Below are 17,410 nucleotides of genomic sequence, written 5' to 3'. Positions count from 1 at the left end.
CGATTGGGTGATGTCAACAAAACGCCAGCCGATTGATCTTCCTTCGATTCCCCTAGTTTCCACTCATTCTCTTCGCATTAACACATGAGAATTAATCTTCATTATTCCACGAACCAGTTCAGGCGCTAGGTTTCCCGTTTTCCTTCTTTAATGGCCACTTCCATTGACACGCACCGAATGCCGTCCGTCGGCATCCATCTCCCGATCTCCCCCCTCTGCCTATAAAAGGCGATTTCTAGCACGTCACCGTGTGCCTCTGCCCTCCTCTCTCATTATCCTGTTGAGAGGTTGTCCCCTCAAGCTCTCTACATCTCGTGCCACGACAGTTTTCTTCCGCGGTCCGTCACCTCCATTGTTGAAGGGGAGCTCACTCTGAAGCTCTGTTCCTCTATTCCTTTCACCGGGAGACTCATCTGACCCCCTTCACCTTTTTTGACAAGGTTTCACGAACAACCGTCGCCATTGGCCGTGCCGTCCTCGACGTCATGCCGAAGCCGTGCCCGGAGCCCCGACCACGACGTCAGACCTATTGCGCCTGAACCGGTTCGTGGAATAGTGGGGATTAATTCGCATGTGTTAATGCGAAGAGAATGAGTGGAGACCAATGGAATTGAATGGAGATCAACTGGCGAGCAGTGGCGTTTTGTTCCGTTCTGTTCCTGTACGTGCGAGGAAGACGAGCACCCAGTCGGCCTGACCGAAGCCGACTGGGGCCTAATCGGCCTGGGCGATGCCGACAAGGGCCAATCGGCCTGTGGGCGGGCTGCGCCAGGCTGATTAGCTCCAGTCGGCCTGGCCCAGGCCGAGAGTGTATTATTTTTAATTTTTTTCTAAAACGTGTATTATTCTCAATAATGATTAAATAATTCATATTATTTAAAAAAAATTAGCTGTTTTTTGTTTATATATACACTCGCAACGCAACGGCAAGAATTAAAGTAAAATCTTTTTTACATTCGTGTTACACAGGAATCTGATTTCTGATCCTAATTATAATTTCTAAATATGTGATAAATGAGTACTCCATCTATGAGACTATGACACGAGGTCGTCGCCGTAGATGGCCAAGAAGGCCACGTCGTCATCCTCCCTGGAGTACCGGCCCTGCCGCCGCCGCGCGAACGGCAGCGCCGCCAGCGACGTCGCGAACCGCGCCGACATCGACCGCCGGTGCCGCCCCGCAGCCGCCGCCGTCGTCTTCGGCGCCGTCGCCGCCGCCGGAGCACAGCTCCTCCATCGCGCCGACGCAGAAGCCGCCAGGCCGCCGCCGGACACGCTGGGGACGCAGGAAGAAACGGCAGCGGCGGCGGGAGGCGGCGCGAGCCTCGGAGGCAGCCGCAGCGCGATCGAAGCCGACGACGAGGGAGGAGCACCAGCGGCGGCGGCGCCATGGCTGCCGGCTGGTGGCTGCTGCTGCTTTGGGACGCCCGGCTGGAGCTCCCACTTGAAAGGGACGGAGCACGGCCGCCTAAACGACTCCTCCGGCGCCATCAGCAGCTAAGCTAACAAGCAACCAACAACTAAACTGTTCTTAACTGTGATGGAATTAGGAATTAGCAGCAGAATGACAGTACAGGCTGCCATTGCCCATCTGCCCAGCAGTGGTTTTATACTACTATCGGAGAAGACCGGCCGCTTTAGCAGATTGCACCTTGGGGTTTCCCCTAATTAGACCAATCTTTTCTGAATGAATGCAAGTGGGACGATCGAAGACGAACGATCGAGATGGATGAATCAGCATCCGATGCTGTGGATCGACGAAAGTGATCAATGAAATGGTTAATGTCTACTAGTACTGTAATACCAATAATCCATTGGGTGTTTACACAGCTCGAACTAGCTAGTACTGTAGTAGTAATTGTGGCCATGGGATCTACCTATAGCTTACACGTGGTCTTCAGACAGGTTGCCGACTGCATGTCGACGACACCAGAAAGCTAAGCTCCTAATTTAATTCGGACGCTGGTATGACACGGACGTCAAAGTTAAGCACGAGCTCATGACATGCACGAAGACCAAGCTTTGTTCTAGGAGCAGAGCAGCAGCTTCGATTTGGAGGAGTCTGGGAGACTGGGACCAAGTGGAGAAGAATCAAAAATGGAAGGACGGAACTGCAAACGCACTGTTGATGAAGCAAATAGACGGATCCAAGACTGTAATTATTTAGCATGCAATCCAGCGATGAACGAGCTGTGTTATTGGACGTGTTCAGCTCAATTAAGTGACGTTGATTGTTGTTGTCTTGCTCCAAGTGTCGTCTTCCTGATCGTCCCTTAAAAATTTATCTTAAGCTTCAATCACCTGCCGGATCTGATACTAATATGCTAATCTCTTTTAATTTTCATCAGATGGAAAAATAATGCTCCCTCCGTTCAACAAAAGATGTCACAAGTTTGTCAAAATTTGGATGCATCTAGACATAACTTAGTTATAGATGCATTTAAATTTAATAAAAGCTGAGACATACTTTGTTTGACCGAGTAATACTACAAACTGTCCTAAACTAGCAGACCGATTCTGGACTCTCCTAACTCGATCATTGCTTTTGTGAATTATTGTACTCTTGTAATGTTGTGAGTTTGAATTGTTTCATTCTCATTGTTAATGCTACCCTTGTCATATTCACAACCAACAACATCAGAGAATTATGGAAGCATTTATAGTAGGAATGATTAATGGTTCTGATGAATGACTGGTGCTCTCATTTTTCTCCTCTTTTCCTACGGAGTATGTGCCAAATACAGTTTCACACTGTTCACTACGCACTGATGCCAAGCTGCCAACTACTACATCAAATTAAGTGCAACGTTACAACTTGACCAAGTACTCCCTCTATTTCATAATTCTTGTCTCAAATTTGCCCAAAAATAAATGTATCTATTCCTAAAAAGTGTCTAGATACATGTAAGATTTCGACACGAATTATGGAACGGAGGGAGTACACGACAGAATCCTAGAAGCATTTGCTCAATACTGCAGAAGAGTTAGTCAACGCAGGGTGCTTCTTCGTCCCTAATTCTAAATCCAGACAGCTCTAACAACCGAAGCTGCTTAAAATCTGACATGTTTCAGCCTCAATTTGGCACCTTCAGGAAAAAACTCAGTTATTGCACTGTGAATTATTCGGTGGTTGGCTGGGCTTTCAGTGGTTCATTTGCTGATGTTGGGTCCTAGAGAACATGAACGCGGCCCGGTTTGTTTTTTTGGCGAATATCCGACCCAGTATGTTTCTTCGGAGAAAAATATCCGGCCTATATGGGACGTTAGTCGGCCCAATCAGCCTTTCTCAAAGGAAAGCATTCCAGTCACCGGTTCTTCTTCCGGCCCGCCGCCACCTCGTCCGAATCCCATGGCCTCCGGCGATGGCCTTCCGCGTATGCATCGGCTGGCCGTTTCGCTCCGCCTCCCTCCGCAGACGACGACGAAGAGCACTACATCGTCGCAATGGACACTACGGTGCTACGGCGGCCGACGTGACATGTGAGGCGTGGAGAGGTGATGCAAGCTTCGTGTATGCAAGCTGCTTGACAAAATGCCACGCCTACGGTATCCGATTTGCTGCTCTTATTCTTCCATTTATTTTCGCGGCTGCTACAATGGGCTGCACTCTGAATCATGGTACATGATCCCACATAATCATCCTAGTTACGTTCGCAGATCGAAGTAGTCGGGGGTGGGAGAGGATGACGATTGCCATGGGTGACCACAGCGTGTGGTGCGTCGTCTTGTGCGTGACAAAAGGGTTTGTCTCCAATGTACAAAAGTCAGATGGATTGATCCTGGTATCGGTATCCATCAGGATGGTGACAGCGACTAGTGGGCGGGGCGGTGGTAGCAGCCGCGGTCGAGGACAAAGGGATGTCTTGGGTGCAAGAAAGATCCAGGCAAGGGAACCATTTGCAGCTTACATTGTTATACTCGATGTGGCCTGGATCCGAAAACTTCTGCTAATGGATGACTTGGAGGTTTGCATGATGGAAAGGAACTACCGCGAATGAAACCATTGACGAAGTCACAAAACCAAGAGAGGTATTTTATTTGTTGCATGAATGAGTTGCTGTCTTCCTGCGTTCATGGTACAATTATTTCTCAGACAGTAAGAAGCAATGGTGATGTTCAATTAAAGATTAAGGCAACAACTCCAACAAAAATAGAAGACCAAGGCAAATACCAAATCAAGGTCAAAGTCTCTGCAGGCGTTATTGCATATATAAAAGTATATGATCAGTATTGTATCGCAACTTGCATTTATTTATCTGCAGAGACAAGACGTCCTAGTACACAGCTTACTTACATGTAAGTAATTTGCGTCCAACCATACCAGGAGCGTCAATGGCTCTGCCAGTCCTCATACTAAGCATCTTCTTCACAGCAGTGGCGATACTGACTGGAGCCTCTTCCGAGGCTTCCATTTCGTTGCCAGGATGCCCCAACAAGTGCGGTGATGTGCTCATCCCGTACCCCTTTGGCATTGGCGAGCACTGCGCCGCTACCAGCTTGAGCAGCTATTTCAACCTCATCTGCAACAGCACGATCAATCCGCCGAGGCCAATGGTTGGGGATAACGACACAGAAGTTGAGATCGCCGACATCTCACTGGAGCATGGTGAGATGCGTGTGCTCAGCCCTGTCAACCACATCTGCTTCACTTCAAACACAACATTCACCAAGTTCGTCGGAGGGTACGAGCTGGAGCCCACGCCCTTCCTCCCTTCCCCGTCGCGCAACCGCTTCACGGTCATCGGCTGCAACACCCTGGGCCTCATCGGCGGTTTCAAGGGCGCCTCAAGCCAGTACGTAGCTGGCTGCTACTCCTTCTGTGACGGTGTCAACAACACGTCTGATGGCGCGCCATGTGCTGGGATGGGCTGCTGTGAAGCTGCCATCCCTGCCAACCTTACCTCCTATGGCGTCATGTTTGAGATGAACCAGAGCAAGGTATGGGGCTTCAACCCGTGCTTCTACGCCATGGTCGCCGAGGTTGGTTGGTACAACTTCAGGCAGCAGGACCTCTTTGGCATCCTTGGTTTTATCAATGATCGAGCCCAGAGGGGTGCCCCGATTGTCGCTGACTGGGCCATTAGAAATGGCTCATGCCCAGAGAAGGGAAAGGACAGACCTAATGACTATGCTTGCGTCAGTGTAAACAGCTATTGCATCGCTGCAAACAATGGTCCAGGGTACTTATGCCAGTGCTCCAAAGGATATGAAGGCAATCCTTACCTTCTGAATGGATGCCAAGGTTAAGTATTTACTCCAATTTAACTTCTGTAGATTTCCAGGGATATTACTCTGAAAACTGATGGAATTCTACACAATAACAAGCACTAGTTAAGCTATATTACTTTCACGAAACATCTATGCAAATTCACTTTGTGTAGCCAGTCTGTTGTCCATTATCTAAAATAACTGCCAGTTTTCAAAACAAAAGTATTCACACTTTTGCTTCTACAAGTGGGCACATGACTGGTTTCAACCACACTTTCACATAGAACTGGCAAACTGATTATTTTTATTTTTGGGTGTAAATACTTAATGACTGGTGAAATATTAATTTGGAAGATTATACGCGAAGCAAAGTTGCAGCATTACAAAGTGAATTACTAATCAACTTCATTACTTGTTGAAGCTTTCTTTATCTTACATATGATAATGTAAGTAGTATAGCAAACTCGCCTTTAGTTTGACTCTTCTGAGTGGATGTTTTCATTGATTATTCAGACATAGATGAGTGCACATTGCGTAAGCAAGACCCGAAGTATGAAGATTTATATCCGTGCACAAAAGGGGTCTGCCATAACACACCTGGAAGCTACTTATGCAAATGCAAGAGAGGAACACGACCTGATGGTACAAATTATGGATGCAAATCTCGGTATTCTCCGGCTGACAAATTGGTTATTGGTAAGCATCATTCTTTGAAGAGATAACCTTTGTTCCATACTTCCATCTACATAAACATGTGTATTGTAATAACAAACACTCGTGCGATAATAAGAAAATTATTAACTTGGAACACTAATTAGAACCAAAGAAAAATAATAGAGTCCAAATTTTGTAATAGAAATTTACTAGCATCAATTTCTCAAAAAAAATGCAGGCCTCAGTGTTTCGGCAACTGTTGTGATGGCCTTAGCATGCATATTGCTCATGCAATTTCAAAGAAAAAGGCACAAGAGGGAGAAAGATGAGTATTTCAAACAAAATGGAGGTCTCAAATTATATGATGAGATGAGGTCAAGGCAGGTCGACACAATTCGTATACTTACAGAAAAGCAGATAAAGAGAGCCACCGACAACTACGATGAAGATCGAATTATTGGACGTGGTGGTCATGGGATGGTCTATAGAGGAACTTTGGATGATCAAAAAGAGGCTGCCATAAAGAAGTCTAAAGTTATCAGCGAAGATTGGAGGGAAGAATTTGTCAATGAGATAATAATCTTGTCACAAATCAACCACCGTAACATTGTCAGGTTACTAGGCTGTTGTCTGGATGTGGATGTCCCGATGTTGGTCTACGAGTTTGTCCCTGGTGGTACTTTATCCGAGTTTCTTCACGGTGCTGATCATATATCTCCAATCCCCTTGGACCTTCGCCTGAAGATGGCCACACAATCAGCAGAAGCTCTAGCTTACTTGCATTCATCGACATCCCGAACGATCATACACGGGGATGTGAAATCTGCCAACATTCTGCTGGATGATCAGCTCGACGCGAAGGTTGCAGATTTTGGAGCATCAGCACTGAAATCCATGGACGAAACTGAGTTCATCATGTTTGTACATGGAACACTTGGCTACCTCGACCCTGAGTGTTTTATCAGCCATCATCTGACTGACAAAAGCGACGTATACAGCTTTGGGGTGGTTCTTGTGGAGCTGATGACAAGAAAGAGGGCTATATACACCGACAACTTCAATGGAAAGGAATCATTGTCCTTTAGTTTTCCCTTGATGTTTCACCAGAAGAGGCACCAAATCATGCTGGACCTTGATATTATCGACGATGCAGTAATGGTGGTGCTCGAGGACATGGCCGAGCTCGCAGTGCACTGCCTTAGCCCGAGAGGCTGTGACAGGCCAACAATGAAGGAAGTTGCAGAGCGACTACAGGTGATGAGGAGACTCCAACTGCACGCGACTAGTGCTCATGAAAACAAAGACTATGCACATCACTATGGAGGATCATTATGGGTGGCAGATCCTTTAGAGGAGACTACACACGGCAGTATCGGTATGTCAGAACTGGTCGAAGAACTTGCAAGATGATGTTTGTCTGCACTGCCAATTATTTTCTTTAGGTAAGAAGTTGGCAACTCGCTTTTGTATCAGCTAACCAGTTTGTGGAGCGACGATCCTAACATTCAGTTTGACAGGCGAGAGAAATCGGCGGATACGCCATTGTTTCTTCCATGAAAACACACACGCTTCACTGCTCCCATCATGATCTCTGAAGATATATATTAAGGTCCATATCCTGAACTCTGAAGATATATTTTGCAGTAATGCAACAGGACGTTTGCAACGCATCCAGGAGGACACGGCCGCTTGCTGAAGCCTCCCGCCATCGTCGTTTCAGCCTCAGGGTTCCCTGCGGCTGCCGCCTCGGCTTGGCTGGTGGCCTGATGATGTCGGCAAGGGACTGCGGCTCACCGGAGCAGTGGACTGGAGAACGGGTGGAAACAAACGTGGAGGCTTATCTTGACTTCTAAAGCGTATTTTCTTTTGACGCTTTGGTCTTTCCCTTTGCTGTTTCATTTAAACAGACACTTCAGTTCCTTTTGCTTTGCTGTTCACTTGTTCAGCAAAGATAATGATTTTCAGATATTAGGAACTCTCTCTCATTGACGAGTATACATATCAAAATATATATACTCGTATTATTATTCACTTGTCCTGCCTTTTGACAGACTTGTTCTGTTTGCCCCGTTTCAGTTTTACCAAGGGGCCACAGTAACATATTTATTTGGGTCTGTAGCAAAATGAATTGCACTTGGTATCTTGAGCTCCACAGAATTGTGATACCTATCTAGGAACAGTATTGATACTGTATGTAGGCCAGTTCCCTGTACACATACGTACAGACACATGAGGAGCAACAGCAACAGCATCCATCTGGGTCTGGGACCAGAAGAAAGCAACATGCTGCGTTGCCATGGTGGACCAGCAGCAAGCAGCCATGGCAATGGCGTCTGTCAGTGTCCTCCATTGATCTTTGTGGGGGCCTCCCTCAACCGTGTGATCCGTCCGGAGACTGTAGCAATGTAGCATCGTCCTCACTGCCTTTCTTCTTCACTTAAAGGCAGATCTGGTGTCCCCATGCTATGCATTCTCTGTAGTCTGTTGTTGCTGACCAACAAATGGACCGATCGAGCTCTCATTAATGTCTATCCTGCACCTGGAACTGATTAATTAAGCTCTACTGTACTTGGCATTAGTAGCTCAAATTCTGCATCACTTCAATTAATATGAGATAATGAGACAGAGACCTAAAGAGAGACGAGGCACTTTTGGTCTAAAAGGGTGCTTTACACATGTGATGATGCAAAAGAAAAGATGCTGTGAGAGGAAGGGGCAGATCTAAAAAGAGCAGGTTGAATTTAATGATCAATGGCATCCCACCAGGAGCTTAAAAACCATATCATTAGATTATGGCACCCAGGGCCAGCAAAGGTTTAGCAGATCTACAACTGCTACAAAAGCTACATCCTAAATTAGCCATCTACATGAGCAACCCACCAAGAATAATCTTCCCCAATGCCTGAACTGCAACTGCAATCAGTCACCCCCACTCCAACCAATCGACAGCAATTGTCAGGACAGGATCAATAACTATACAGTACAAACAGCTCAGTTTCATTCGCTAGTCGAAGCTCGAGGACCGGCTCCAGTAGGTGTCCACGGTCTGCTCGGTGCTGCTGCGCGAAATCGTGTCGTCCTCGTCCACGCCTAGCAGCGCCAGGTTGAGGTGGGACTGCATGTTCGAGCCCGGTGTCACCGCCTCCTCGTCCGAAACATCCGAACCGGCGGTGAGCTGTGACCTCGCCCAGTGGATTGTTTCGTCGTCCCCTTGAAGGAGTTTCAGCACCTGGGGGTTTTGCACAGAACGGCGGTAGAAGTTTAGTGAGTCAGATAATGTGCAGCGTCATCAATTGGTTTAGGACAAGATTGGATTGGCTGTGTGATGTCTGTCCTTACCAGCGGTGTTTCTGGCCGAGCATAAGAAGACATCCTCGTGCACAGCGAAGCGGCGAGCGTCATCCTCTCCATTTCATCACAGTCGTAGTTGTTTCCGAGAACTGGATCAACGACCTGTTTGATTTCCCCACTTGATAGTAGTGGCCTTGCCTGAAAAGATGGAACAAAGAATTAGGGAAAGAGAAAAAGGACAGCTTACTTGTGCAAGAATGAGTCAACAGATCAGATGCAGCAACGGTCCAGTGCCATTTTAATACCACCGGTGAATGAATGTGCAGCAACTACTATTTTGTTCTCAGGGCATGTTATTGCTCAGAAAAGCAAGCTAGGCAGATAGTAAAATGGAGTTAGGGAGCACTCACCCATCCAACCAGGCTTTCCTGACCCTTTGCGCATCCTGTTGTAATGGGTCTCCTTCCTGAAATAATCTCTAGTAATACAACCCCAAACGCATACACATCAATTTTCTCATTGACCTTCCCGTGTGAAAAGTACTCAGGAGCCAAGTACCTGTCACCAATAGCTGTTTGCTTATACACTTCATATTTGATTAAGGTAAGAACAAGAAGTAACCGCCTAGAGATGATACTAACCCGAAAGTCCCTGTGATGTCAGTGCATGTTAGGTGGGGAGTTGAAGCTGACACATGCTTTGCCAGCCCAAAATCACACAGCTGAAATTTTATGAAAAGTAACGGTCACAAGAAGAACAAAAGTTGACAGACCGGGATTATTACAGCACTGCAATTCATCATTGCTTACGCATTAAGCCACTTGCATGAACAGTTGTTCTTAATTTTGGAAGTATTTGCTGGCTTACTGCACAAGCTAGAGTGGCGAATAATAGGAAATGAGTCCTACTTGATGTTGATATATACCTGGGCCTGAAAATTTTCCGAGAGGAGGATGTTTGCAGATTTTACATCTCCATGAATCACAGATAGGGTGAGACCACCATGATGCAGAAACTCTAGTGCCGTTGCAATGTGGATTGCTATCTTATTTCTCTTCTCCCAGCTAAGACTGTTCTCACACTTGCCTGAAGAACAGTTGTAGTTACAAAATGTTAGGCTACTTACTGAGAGGATTATGGATCGAACAGGTGGCGTATCTCATCTTTATGCTTACCATGAAGTGCTTTGTCTAGGCTACCCTGGTGCATGTAATCGTACACCAAAACAAGACTGTAGTTATCAAAGCTGAATCCCCTCAGTGAGACGATATTCTCATGTTGCAAACTGGTAACGGTCTCAACCTCTGTAATAAACTCCTGTAATGCATCAACCGAGGGTTTCAGAATCTTAGCGGCATATAAGGTGCCATCAACTAATTGTGCCTTGTAAACGTGGCTAGTTCCTCCCTTCCCAATCAACATATCTGCATTACCACGAGAAAATTAGCTTTCAATTTTGCTGAGACATATGCCACAGTAATGTAGATGTCAGAGGAAATTACCTGGTGAGAAGTTTGACGTGGCAAGTTTCAGCTCTTCATAACTAAACAGCCTACAGACTGAATAATATTTTTCTTTAAGAGATTCCAGTTCACTTGGAGGCCATGCCACATCATACAAAGAGAAAGAGAAGGTAGATTCTGGCTCAACGGGTGAAGTGGATTCACATTCTAGCATTGAACTTGCATCAGATTTCAGGGATTTGTTGTCCGGGTGGATAGAATTGTAGCGGCTTGGAAGCCTCATCGCCCACTGAACCATAGACACTTTGGCCCATTCAAAAGATGAGCTTCTTTGGTGGTTGAAGATTCTCCTTCGCAGGCGACAGCGATCAGACCTTCCTTCTATCATCCTTCTCAGAGACATTGGAGAACTAGAGGGCGTTTCCACATTATGTGCAGAGTCCTTTGGCAAATCCTCAAGTTCTGTAGATGCGGTGGAAGAAGTACGTTCAGTGGCACTCGTGCAAACCGAGTCATCCCTCTTGTCAGCTGATGCTTCCAAGTTAAATTGAATATCACTGGAGAAACTACTGCTGCGCCTAATGGCCCTAATCATACCCCTTACGCCAACAGAACGCTTGGATCCTCCAGAGCTCCCACCTGAACGCCTATTCCCTGACAGCCGGCAGTACAGTTCACCATCACCCCCAGGCGACAGGCTGGCAGAGTTATCGTCTTTCTGACTTATAGTTGAACGTTTAGAACCATTGCTACTCCTGCCTGAATGACCATTTCTTGGCGGCAATATGCAGTACAGCTCTCCATCCACTTCAGCTGGTGGATCAATCGAATCATTGTGTTGCCGACTTGAAGAACTAGCAACTGAATGGTCATCCCTCGCCGGTAACACGCAGTACAGGACACTGGCACCCTCACCTGGAAGATCAGAGATATCATCTTTCTGGTCCATGGTTGACTCTTCGGCCTTACCAGAAGGATCTGCATCATTCTGAACCTCTTCAGCCTTAACAGAAGAATCTGCATCACTCTGAACCTGATCTGTCAACAACTCGGAAGGTTTCACGATGGAGGGACGCTGTTCTTCAGAGACGATTTCCTCTGACTGACTGCCCATTGTGCCAACATCATGCTGAGCTTCGTCGCCCCCACCGCCGTCTTTGGGTTCATCACAAGGCAATGTGCTCTCTTTGACCTCAGAGGCTCGGAACGGCAATACGCAATACATCTCATCTTCCCCGCAGCCAGGAACCTCCGCCGATACCTTGCCAGAGTGGCCATTCGCTTCTCTCCGGTAGACAATCTTGCCGCTGTTCACGGCGAGGATCGCGCACTTTGCAGGCAGTTTCTTTGCGCAATACTTGGCAGCGGACAGCGAGGAGCTGGCAAATCCGAAGAAAATAGTTACAACAACAATAGTGGGTGGTAATCATAGAGCGAGAAAAAGGTGAGGGGTTCGATAGTGGAAAAGCATCGAGGATCCAATGCTGGTGGGGCACTTACGCAATTGCCCGCTTCTTCTTGGTGATGCCCAGGACAACCTTTGAGGCCCCAAACAAGGTGGCCTCACGAACCAGCGCCTTGCGAACCGATGAATCCTTGCAAATCTTCACCTTCAGATTGATCTGCTCGGCACAAAAACGAAAATTAGCATTACAGGAGTAGGAATTACTATATTTACCACCATGTTAATCAAATCAGAATGAAAGGCACACACAAAAAAAGGCATCTTTGCAGCATAGACCCCAAAGCAAACTGGCCGGAGTAGAACGCGAGATGTGAAGAGAACACCCAGATTATGCATGCTGGATAACTTGAATAGATCCAAGAAAACATGTGAGAGAACAACCCCAACAAAATGGAAAATTCCAACTTGAAATAGGCAAGCACGAAGAATCTACTCGCCAAGCCAACAAATCAGCCGATGAGGTTGCATTTTTGGCACGCCATCTGGGAGAATCGCATAAAACCGTTCTTCTTAAAATCCAACCTTACCAAACAAACGCAAATGAAATTACTAGGAGTAGGCTCGAAATCAGACGAGAAACAGCAATTAATGCGCAATAAACACAAGGAACGGCCAGTGCTTGGCGTGTTTGCTTGAACACCGGCTACCGACGTCTGCTCCCAAAACTCATGGAACCGGCAACGGCGGGACAAGCAGAGAGAGACTGAAAGAGGGGGGATGGGGAGGCGGGAGACCTGCTTGAGATTGCAGAAGCCCTCGTAGACGGCGAGCATGGAGTCGAAGTCGACGGCGGCGGCCGCCTCCGCCCCTGACGCGAGCACGACGTGGACGGCCACCACGCGGTCCCCGGCCGCCACGGCATTGACGAACGTCCACGTCAGCAGCGCCCTGCTCTCCGCGTCCGCCCGCACCCCCACCACCACCGTCCCCCCTCCGCCACCTCCACCAGCGACCCCCTCCTCCGCTCCCTTCCCCACTCCGGCACCGGCGGAATCCATGGCCCCCTCCTCCTCCTGCTCCCGCTGCTTCTTCGATACCTTCATCTCTCTCTAGCCTAGCCCTGTCAGGAGCCAGCACTCACGACGCCCCTGCCCCCCGTCGTCGTCTTGCGATTGTATGTTGGCCTGGCTCCCTCGGGGGACGCGGCGGCTGATGGAGTGCCGTTGGTTGGTTCCTCCGCCCCCCTCCCTCTCTTCTCGCGTCCCGTGCCTCTCTTGTTCCCTTCCCTTGCTCTCCTCTCTCCGGGGGAATTGGGTCGCGTTGCTTCGTGCTCTCGTGTGGACTCTTTCTCTTTCTCTACAGGCGGCTGGCTGGCAACTGCCCCGTTGAGCACTTCCTCCACTGCCTCCTTTTCCATTGCCCATTTATTACAGTATTTTTTTGCTATACTCGTACTACTACCGTATTTTGGCTAATACAGTATTTCTTTGCTAGAATACTTTTTCTTTGCTGATAAGAAAATATCTGAATACCTTTTGAGAGCCTTTCTCTTTGTGTGTATTGTAGGATGCCACTTGGGGCTGCTGTAGCAGTACATGTCGCTGGCAGGTGCACGTGCTAGGAGAGAAAAAAAAAAGGTCTTTCATCCAGATTCCAGAGAAGGGATTGATTAGCTTTTGTTTTGATTTAGGGCAACCGAAACGTGCTAGAAAACTTGTCCATAAGCAAAAAGTTAATCCTTAAGGATAGCTTTATATATTGTGGAGGTTGTCCACAAGCATAAAAGTTTAAGAGCAATCCATAAACTCGTGGGCAGTTCATAAGGCAAAAGGTATTATTTTTTAATAGTTTACGTACATATGGAGGCTTACCACTTGCCAATTTTTTTGTGTTGTGGGCCCATCTTAAGAACAAGTTTAGTCACAACCATTATGAAATTTTTAGGTAGCTGCAAAACGGTACAAGAATTCCAGCTTATTGCAAATGTGACCGTGATGCTCTTCGTCATCCGTGACTCTGCTGAACACTTGATTATTACCACCTCTCACTCTCACCTCTCTTGGTCACTGTTCCAGCCCAGCTCATGAACTAATTATTACTACTACTCCTAGCTAGTAGGAAAGAACTGCTGATCATCATTAATTAGTGGTGCAATTAGAGAGTGTAATCAAGACACGTTTGTGTTGGGAAAACAATAATCAAGCATCATGGGCATCAATGCCATGTGACCTATGGAAGTTGTATCCTCAAATCTTTTCATTTATTAAACTTCTTTTCCAAATAATTTCCCTAAACTTATTTTCAAGCGTGGCCGTCAATAGCAATGTTTGTTATGAAGTGCCAAACACCCCTTTTTGACAGTTGGCATTAGGTATTTAATTTAGGTGAGATGTTAGCTTCAGAACATAAAATAAAACAAAGGATTTTTTTTTTAGGTGAGATCTGGTGAGACCTCTGAATACTTGCCCATAGTATAACTCATGGAGCGAAGAAGAGTCGCGTCTGGTCTTTGCCGGGTCGTTGTTAGGTTCTGCTTATTTAATGGATGGCGTGTCTCTTGTCTGTGTCTGTCCTACTGGGAACTGGGTAATAGGAAGGTCACTCGCTCGCTGATCAGCTGCCGGTGACCGGTCAGCTCATGAACACAAAATGCACCATCTTGTCTGTATTTGCCCATGAGTATGTCATGATGTTGTTAATAACTAAAGTGTTTGCTCACCCCACAAAATAAGTGACGTGAATTTATGTAAGAATTTATAGGAATGTATTTTTAAACATAATGTTGTTATAATATTCTCTGGTGTCAGTTTACATTGCTCTATCTCAATGAGAATAGCTGAACATCTTTGGATGCTCTAGGTTTGGTTCAAAATAGTCGTGCATGCGACAAAAGAAACCATTTAAAAAAGAAGAAAAAAGATATAGTACTAGATCGTACAGTAGATTTCGTTCTCATACCAGAACGAGGGTGAGAACGTAGACTTGTCTTCCAAGTCATAGAGCTAGCAAAATCAAATGACCCTATGGCACGACAAAAGACAAAACTAGTCAAAGAGATTCTTCTATCCTAAACCGATCGATGTCCTTGCCTTAACAGCAAAGGCGGCAAATTCGCTTATTTTATCGTTGGTAAGAAACCATGTAAAATAAGGAAAACATGGACGTATTTGTACGTGTCTGTCGTCGCTTGAGGGCTCCTGGTCTTAAAGCGTTGGGATGGAACAAATTAGGAGTAAAACACCAGCGTACGTATTTATTTATTTATTTTTGACCAAGTATCAAGTATGTACTGAACGGTTCGATGGCTTTGATGTGTCCTTGCCTTGACAGCAACGGCGAAACTGTACTAAATTCGCCTGGCAATTTTATCGTAGTTAACAAACCATGTGATAATAAGTTAATAAAAACAGAGACCTTCTAGAGATTTGCGACTTATTTGTAAACTCCAGCGTATTTCGTAAAACGTTGGAATCAAACAAGAAACAAAACTCCAGCGTACGTATATACATACATAATAGTACATGTAGAGTACGAACAAAATGAGATGTCAGAAGACCAGATATACAGGACAAACGGCAGGTATGTACGTTCTATTATTCCTGCTGCTAACTAATAAGTGGTAGTTGCTCGAGTGTGATGGATCGATCCCGGCCAAAAAAATCCTGATAGCTATGTCTCGATCGTTCGTTGGACTAATTTCATGGATCTGGGCCCTTGATTGCGATAATCAATTGATGATACACCATTTCGTGTTGGTTAACTAGATCTGACTAGCTACCCAACAGCAAAATTAATTCGTTGGCGTATTTTTGTCAGAAATGTATGTACGTTCATGCTTGAAATGATGGACTTAAGTGTAATTAATTACGACTCATGGTTGTTAAGTTAAATGCATTATTAGGGCTGGGGCAGAAAGGTTTGGTTGATTTACTTTGATCATTGCGTACAAGCTTCACGCTTGATTGCATTTGCCCACACACACATGGCATGGATGTACTGCTTAATTACCATCCACAATCAATTGTTGTGCTGATCCAACTAGTTAAGCATATACTACTCAATTACTTATCCTATATGTGCACTGAGTACGGTGGACAAACAGTGCTGTTTCTTGAGGGTAATAACTATTCCCTCCGTTTCAGAACACAACTCATATAGATTTGTGCATTTGGACCAAAGCAGCTCTCGTTTCTAGTGCCCGACCACTCATATTGGATTAATAGTAAATGGATGTGATTAGTTATTGGTCGGGTGTGAGTACCAAGAGAAAAACGAGATATGTTGTGGAACAAATAAAAAAAATCTATATGAGTTGTGTTTTGGAACGGAGGCGTAGCAATTAAGTACTAATACTAATCTCTTAGAGTGTTAGTGAGTTAATTAGACGGGATGTAGTACTATACAGTACTTAAAATTTACCAAGTTTGTGCAAGCAGCTGCAGAGGCATTCCGTGCGGCCAGCCAAGCTTGAATTGTTCTTCAAACCCAAGTGCAACATACGTACGTAGCACTTAACTGGCTCTAGGTGTCCGGCCCGCCATGCATGTCGACTTGATAAAATACTCCAGTGCGTAATTCCTCCAGTACACTTAATGTACATATTGCTGTCCCAGTGTCCCTTCTGGCTGGCTAGTACGCTCTACTGTGATCGACCACACGGTAGGTTCATGCACGTACGACTCGATTTTTTAAAAAAAATACCGCAAAGCTTGCGTCTTGATGCATTGATAGGAAAAATGTATCTAGAAGTCCAAAAACAGGCCAACTCAACACTCAAAACAAGAACACGACCAACGGCCACTAGACTACCATTACAACCAACGCCACCAAACAACCCTAGGTCTAAATGCCAATATACAAAAGTACAGGATAGCGAAGAAGGCGCCGCGGTCCACGGGCCTCGCAGAACTCGAAGACAAGCCCGTGAGACGTCTCGTCAACTACAGAAGCTTCAGGCCGCCGATCGCCGCGCTCGTCCCGAACATTGCGCCACCATATCTCACCGCTCCCCTGTTGGTCATAACAAAGGCCCAGCTTCGTCCGTCGAAAATTGTCGAGTGCACCCATGCGACCACGATGCCACAGGACGAGATTCTCCGCTCACCACTACCCTTGCCGTCCAACATGGCGCACTTGCATGATGCCAATGTGCCCAAGACCTGCTCGCTAGAGCCAAGACATATGCCATAGGAACATACTCCAACCAAGGGTTATCCTCCAAGAACAACCACTACAAGAGAAATAACCCGTAGAGACACTATTTTTTGTTTGTAGAAACACTATAATTGTCTCTACATAACTTTAGACACGCTTGGTATAATGCCACAAAGCTGCCACTATGGACAGTGTCGTTATGCGTGATGAGACACTAAGAAAGCGTCTCTATTGT

The 17,410-nt window shown here is 46.1% G+C and overlaps 3 protein-coding genes across 5 annotated transcripts; 1 reads left to right on the top strand and 2 right to left on the bottom strand.

Annotated features, from left to right (window-relative positions):
* Positions 1-926: 926 nt before the first annotated feature.
* On the bottom strand, positions 927-1,815 carry LOC100842692. The gene has a single exon (XM_014901559.2). It carries the CDS (start codon positions 1,489-1,491, stop codon positions 1,036-1,038), a length of 456 nt encoding a protein of 151 aa, XP_014757045.1. The 5' UTR covers positions 1,492-1,815; the 3' UTR covers positions 927-1,035.
* A 1,487-nt stretch (positions 1,816-3,302) lies between these two features.
* On the top strand, positions 3,303-8,558 carry LOC100842386 (wall-associated receptor kinase 5). 3 transcript variants are annotated; one of them, XM_024456917.1, is made up of 7 exons: positions 3,303-3,546; positions 3,658-4,180; positions 4,263-4,296; positions 4,376-5,242; positions 5,722-5,904; positions 6,101-7,304; positions 7,507-8,558. In XM_024456917.1, exons 2-6 carry the CDS (start codon positions 3,995-3,997, stop codon positions 7,270-7,272), a joined length of 2,442 nt encoding a protein of 813 aa, XP_024312685.1. In that variant the 5' UTR covers positions 3,303-3,546; positions 3,658-3,994; the 3' UTR covers positions 7,273-7,304; positions 7,507-8,558. The 3 variants fall into 3 exon arrangements, with proteins under 3 accessions (XP_024312685.1, XP_024312684.1, XP_014757032.1); XM_024456916.1 differs by having other exon boundaries at positions 7,380-8,558; XM_014901546.2 differs by having other exon boundaries at positions 3,658-4,296; positions 4,424-5,242; positions 7,380-8,558.
* A 44-nt stretch (positions 8,559-8,602) lies between these two features.
* Positions 8,603-13,422, bottom strand: LOC100842077. The gene is made up of 9 exons (XM_010238459.3): positions 12,816-13,422; positions 12,117-12,238; positions 10,656-11,995; positions 10,329-10,577; positions 10,079-10,239; positions 9,795-9,874; positions 9,564-9,711; positions 9,202-9,351; positions 8,603-9,091 (listed from the first exon to the last, which is right to left on the bottom strand). The coding sequence occupies exons 1-9, from the start codon at positions 13,122-13,124 to the stop codon at positions 8,867-8,869; spliced, it is 2,784 nt and encodes a 927-aa protein (XP_010236761.1). The 5' UTR covers positions 13,125-13,422; the 3' UTR covers positions 8,603-8,866.
* Between the last annotated feature and the right edge of the window lie 3,988 nt (positions 13,423-17,410).

The sequence above is a fragment of the Brachypodium distachyon genome, chromosome 1, assembly GCF_000005505.3.
Source record: "Brachypodium distachyon strain Bd21 chromosome 1, Brachypodium_distachyon_v3.0, whole genome shotgun sequence".
In the NCBI taxonomy this organism is placed as follows: Eukaryota; Viridiplantae; Streptophyta; class Magnoliopsida; order Poales; family Poaceae; genus Brachypodium; species Brachypodium distachyon.
Note: the sequence above shows the minus strand (reverse complement) of the source record. Positions and strands in the feature narration are given on the sequence as shown.